Raw genomic sequence first — 6,486 nt, forward strand, 5'->3', positions numbered from 1 at the left:
GTTTAAAAGCTTGAAAAGCAGGAGCGTGGTGTCACAGTGCACATTCGTATGTTATCTTCTTTATGTAGCACACAATAGCATGTTAGCTAGTCCACATAGTACAGTGTATAGTAGCCCTAACCCTCACCTGGATCTGAATCTGAATCTGGACCAAGACCTGGACCTGGGCCCACATGTGGTCCCCTGAAGCTTTCATTCAATCAAACATGAACAAAGAGGACGTTGTCTTGTTTTGAAGTTTATTTTCACATTAAAAGTCTTTACGAAGGTAAAAGCGGCTGAAGCAGCGAACAACAGATCCAACAACTAAAATCTCCTCATTTTCATTATTGGAGCCAAAATCCAAACTGGGTGAAATATTTGAAACAGCTGAATCGACTGAAATCACTAAGAACCTAAACTTGCTGTAATACTAACATACATATACTAACATATATAACTACTATAAAGGTTAATGAACAAAACAAGCAAAATGTATTAAAGGGTTAAAAAAAAAAATCAGTGTAGTCGACTGTTTTTTCAGGCACTCAATGAAGGCGAACGCTTCCTTTTTCTCCATCCCAACCAAACTGGAACCATGGAATTGATCAGCCGCTCTCTCAATGCGATCGTCCAATTTTTTTGCTACACAACGATCGGACAAGGGAGAGCCCGCGTGTCCTGATGGGACGTTCGCCGCAGTATAAATGCTCGACTCCTGGAGGTCCTTGTGTTTGGCCATTCTTTCCACTGAGGACATGGAGGATGTCTACATACCTGGACTCATGATGGCAGGTATGCTACTTTCCGATCTGTCGCAAAGTTGAGAAGACGCGGGCAGCTGCGTTGGGAAGGCTGCCCCGTCGTCACCGAGGGATTGTGCCGAGCCTTGGACGCTCAGACTCGTGCGATAAACGAACTCAAGGGTATGCAAGGCGCGACTCTTGAGCGTTTACGCGAAATTGAAATCACCTTGGAAAAAATCAGAGCTCGGTTGGAATCCCTGTGTTGATGCTTCAAATGTGCCTGAGGTGGGGGGTTTTTCCTAATTACAAACTGGAGCACAGTCTGACATCTGCCTTTTTTCTCCTCTCCATTATTTATTCCCTCCATAGTGGATGGAGGTAAACTACGTCTGTAGCCACAGCTGCTCTGGAGCAGGCTGACGGAGGAGAGGCTGCTAATCTGAACCACCACCAACCACATTCACCCTAAAGAATTTTTTATTAAAAGCATGAAGTTTCATTCAAGAGGTTTTTCATTGTTAATTTAGTGTGAAAGAGGCTGACGGTTGGTGTGTCGCTCCCAGGACTCCTTCCTGGATCCACCAGGCACAGACCAGGGTCCCTTCTAACAACCCTTCTGACCCAAACCCAGCTTCTGGCTCCAACCCACATATCAGGAGATTTTAGTTGATCTTTCAGGCACAAAGTAGGTTTTAAAGAGGTCCTTTAAATCATCTTAAGGCTAATTATTTTCTACAAACTACGAAACAACGGACTTGTAACAGGCACAACGGCAGATCATCTGCTGCTACGTGAAGAAAAATTAGTCCGGCAAAGTACAAGAATCAGACACGATACAGACAAGACGGCAGCTGGGTGACTGTGGTCAGCTGGAGTGTCAGTCAGACACCTTATGACCACACCTTCTGACCACACCCACCACTCCGAGAAGCGTTTCCTGTTGGAGGCGACATCAAGGCGTGGCCGGCAAGCCACCCTCGGTCAGCGTCTTGAAGTGGACGGACAGAGACTCTTCCTCCGGGTTGGGGGGGCGTCGGTACTCGTCCCTGGTCAGCAGGTAACCCAGGACGACCCCAAAGCTCAGCAGCAGCACCCCCAGGACGTTGGCCAGAACGCCCTCGGGAACAAACTGTGAGTACGTGGACCTGGAGCGGAACAGTAAACTAAAGTCAGTTATGTCATGGACCTACGAGGCCATCGTGAGTCCTGAGACCGTCAATATCTGCTCTGAGCAAACATAACGAGAACAGAACCAAAGGCATACGCCCCCCTGTTGGTTCACCGACATCCAGCAACTGACATTCAACACCTTTTTCAAATGTCATAAAAACCACAGAACCAGATCAGAACCCCGGTGTTGCTTGATGCCAATCTTTCTTTCCCGATTCAGATATCTAAGTTTACACAGTTCTGATTGAGACAACAGGCTTTTACAAAGAATCCTGCCATTTTGGAAAAAAGGTAACAGGAAATGTTGTCTTCACTCTGGTTTCAGTAAACTCAAAAAGTCAACCCGTCCGTCCTGGTACCAAGCGAAAGGAGCTGATTGAGACGTACATGATGCTGAAGAGGAGCTTCTCCGTGATGCCGAGCAGACTGGTGCCGACCGCCATCACCAGTAGGACCAGGCCACAGAACACGTGGAGGGGCAGGTACGCAGCTCGTAGCCATGAAGACGCCACAGGAAACAGGAAGAAGACCAGTCCCATCACCCACTGGAGGAAAGCAAGTGTTAGCCTTTGCAGGGCAATGGGCCAGGTGGGCGGGGCGGAGGGGGGGGGCGGGGCGTGAGCGTACCTGCAGGCAGAACAGGACGAGCGTGGCCAGGCCGCACCAGCTGTGCAGAGAGTACATGTCCGGGATCCCGGCGGCCTTGTGGAAATCGAACACGGCTACAAAACCTGCGCACACATTTGAAAGACGTTTTCCAGCTTCACCGTGTGCAGAGGAAACCACAGCAAGCGTGTGACTGTTTGCTTCTGACCGACAATGCTGATGATGAGGGCGAGCAGGTGGATGACGCCGTGCAGCAGCTTCACGCTCCTCTTAGCCTCGTTACGGAACACTCTGTAGACCAGCATGGCTGAAAGAGAGGGAAACATCAAGACCTGACAAAGGAGGTGAAGAAGATAAAGGGAGCGTGGCACCACCCATGATTTAATCCACACTTAGCCACGTGGGGTCTTGAGGGGTAAGGCCGGCCTTCAGGTTTCTGCTGTAGAACGCCCAGGCCACCGCTAACCGCTAATGCATGCAGGGGCCATGCTCACTCGGGTATGGCACTGCTGAGGGGGGGTGGGGGGGGGCTCTCCCCACACACGGTTGCATTGGCGGAAGATAGGATCTCACAGTGGCCTGGTGGGGGGAAGCTGGTGGGCTGGGGGGAGGGGCACTATGCCCCCACTGGCCTTACTATTGCAACAACACAACATCAGTAGGGGAAAACTAACCTGTCTCACGACGGTCTAAACACAACTCACGTTACCAGTTACCAGTGGGTGAACAATCTAACGCTTGGTGAATTCTGCTTCACCATGATCCGACATCAAAGGATCAAAAAGTGACCTCGCTTTGAACGCTTGGCCGCCACAAGCCAGTCCTCCCTGCGCTGACTTTCCTGACACCTCCTGCTTAAAACCCAAAAAGTCAGAAATACTTTCTTTTTTTTTTTTTTAACTCAACTCCCAGAGTGGGGAAATTCTAAAACCCCGGCTTGTGAAGTCGATAAAGACCACCATCTGTGGAAAAATGATGACGTAATCGCCCCCACCTCCCCCCACCGCGGTCTGTGATGTCATTAAATAACCACAACAATCAGGGACTACAAGCTCTGGTCAAGTCTAAGTTACATGACGCTAACAGCAGTAGGAGCAGGGCCATAGACCTATAAAACTAGAGTTATAAATGGGTTTATGAGCAGGTGTCTGCTTCTAAATTTCTATGTGCTCTGTCTTCTTCTGTGTTTGTGGTGTGTTTGGTGAGTCCCAGCGCCCCTAAAGGCCTGGCGTGTGTACTACATGTCCTGAAGCCTTGTATTCACAGTGCGGTATGGATGAAGGTTTTTTTGTTTTTTTTGCCTGGTGTGGATGTGGCCCGAGTGTCCCTCTGTCTCTGAGTGACGATACCAATACCGACACTGAAATGAAGTGCTGGCTCTGCGTGACCCGACCACCTGGTCTGGAGCGAGACTCACCGTCGCCCTGCAGGAACACCAGGCCCAGCACCATACACAGAGGGTGCAGGTTGAACTGCTGCGCCGAGCCGTCCCAGGCGAAGCCGCCGCGGTACCGCCCCATCCACACGCCGGTCAGTACCACCGACGCCAGGCCCAGGACCTGCGACACGCCCACCAGGCCGGCGAAAGCCGGGCGGCGGTAACGGGGGGTCGACTCGTCCATGATCTGAGGAAGAGGAGCAGAGAGGCTTCAGGCGACAGAGCAGATTAGATCAGACAGGCGCCGCCTCACGTGGTCCATAATGTCACTTTCCACCCTCACAATTGAGTTTGAGCATCTGGACTGCAGACGTCCAGACCAGACAATACTGAGCAGTACTGATACTGAGAAGTAGAGATGATACCGAGCCGTACTGATACCGAGCCGTACTGATACCGAGCCGTACTGATACCGAGCCGTACTGATACTGAGCAGTAGAGACGATACCGCGCCGTACTGATACCGAGCCGTACTGATCCTGAGCAGTAGAGACGATACCGAGCCGTACTGATCCTGAGCAGTAGAGACGATACCGAGCCGTACTGATCCTGAGCAGTAGAGACGATACCGCGCCGTACTGATACCGAGCAGTACTGATACCGAGCAGTACTGACACTGAGCAGTAGAGACGATACTGAGCCGTACTGATACCGAGCAGTACTGATACTGAGCAGTAGAGACGATACTGAGCCGTACTGATACTGAGCCGTACTGATACCGAGCAGTGCTGATACCGAGCAGTACTGATACCGAGCAGTACTGATACCGAACCGTACTGATACTGAGCAGTAGAGACGATACCGAACCGTACTGATACTGAGCAGTAGAGACGATACCGAACCGTACTGATACTGAGCAGTAGAGACGATACCGAACCGTACTGATACTGAGCAGTACTGATACTGAGCAGTATAAGTGTATTTGAGACTGGCTGATTCTTTTAGTTGTTGATGTGTGTGAAGTGAATGTTTTAAGATGTGGGTGACGGAGTTGGGTGGTGTGTGAGGAGAGTTTCCACTTACTATCTCTTGTGTTCAGGCCGGTGTCCGAGTAAAAGATTCCCCCTAGAACTGACACCGCTAAAGAAGGTTCCGGGCTGAACCCAGAGGAGGAGCAAGTGGGTGTGTTGTACATAGTTTTAGTAGGGTTTAGGATTGAGTTTATTATTTAGGTGTTTGCTTTTTAGATGTATTTATTAATAAGGGTTTCTTTCATTAAGTTATAGTTATGGTTTTGGTTTGGAGGATTTTAACTTAGGTTTTAGACCCTAACGTTAACTTATATCCCCTATGGAGTTTTTAATGGTTTCACCCGGTTGAGGTAATTGTATTTAAGGCGTCTTTTTTTTTTTTTTTTTTTACATCATTCACTGTTCTGCTGCTGGAGAAGCCACACTCCTCAATCTTTCAGTGCACTTTGCACTTTTTGTTGTGCACTTCTTTTTTTCTTGTTTTTTTAATAAAAAGAACTAAAAGACGTGGACCAGCCACACAGCTCACTCATCACTTATTTACTCATTGCGCAAAGCACTCGCCTGGGGCCATATCAGGGATTGGAGGCTAACACCGAGACAATCACAATATGTTATAGATCTGATACTAAGACAATACCAATAGCAAATCAATACAATAGCCACAAGTCACAGATATGCTTGCAATACAATATGATGCTATGTGATAAAATAACGATAAGACACTAGGATACTGATATAATAATGATAACAGTGATAACAATACAAAAGGACATAATTCCAGAGTACGATACTGGGGTAATAAAAAATAGAGTAGTGGCACAATATTGATACAAATACAATAGTGATATAAAAGCACGATGAAGACGAGACAAAAATCAACGAGATATCAATATATATACTGATACCACACACAGTACATGTACTGATTTGAATTTGTCAAATTATTAGAAGCCGTTTTAGTCTGATATTTCACCACAGTTCTCTATGTTATTTTCTTCTGTGGAGTTGAAACAAAGAAAGAAGCTGTTTGTTCCCAGAAATGACGTGAAGAATCACTTTCCGTCCAATTCTTTACACTTTCCACCATTAATCAGCTGATGATCGCGTGTGTGTGTGTGTGTGTGTGTGTGTGTGTGTGTGTGTGTGTGTGTGTGTGTGTGTGTGTGTGTGTGTGTGTGTGTGTGTGTGTGCGTGTGTGTGAGTGTGTGTATACCTGCCTACCAGGAAACAGCAGTGTGTGTGTGGAGTTACATGAGGACATGAGATAGAAGAGTCTTCATGATTCATTTTTATCAGCGATGTAATCCTGGAGCGCTGCAGAGACTCTCCGGACTCTCCAGAGTCTCCGGGTCCGGACCCGGACCTCGGCGCGCTCGCCGCTAAAGGCGCACGGAGGGAGCGCAACCGCCACCTGTCACCTGTTCACAGCCGCTGTCAGCTCGAGCTGACGATCAGAAACAAGGTGCCGGACTGGGAACGATGTGGGAATAATGTGGGAATAATGTGGGAATAATGAGGGAATAATGAGGGAATAATGTGGGAATAATGAGAGTCATGAGAGATTAATGAAGAG

General features: G+C 48.3%; 1 protein-coding gene across 1 annotated transcript; it reads right to left on the bottom strand.

Moving 5' to 3' along the window:
* Nucleotides 1-243: 243 nt before the first annotated feature.
* Nucleotides 244-4,123, bottom strand: cyb561 (cytochrome b561; the record flags this gene model as incomplete). The annotated part of the gene is made up of 5 exons (XM_080510823.1): nt 244-1,870; nt 2,283-2,440; nt 2,523-2,626; nt 2,710-2,808; nt 3,919-4,123. 5 exons carry the CDS (start codon nt 4,121-4,123, stop codon nt 1,678-1,680), a joined length of 759 nt encoding a protein of 252 aa, XP_080366949.1. The 3' UTR covers nt 244-1,677.
* Between the last annotated feature and the right edge of the window lie 2,363 nt (nt 4,124-6,486).

The sequence above is a fragment of the Blennius ocellaris genome, assembly GCF_963422515.1.
Source record: "Blennius ocellaris genome assembly, chromosome: 16".
In the NCBI taxonomy this organism is placed as follows: Eukaryota; Metazoa; Chordata; class Actinopteri; order Blenniiformes; family Blenniidae; genus Blennius; species Blennius ocellaris.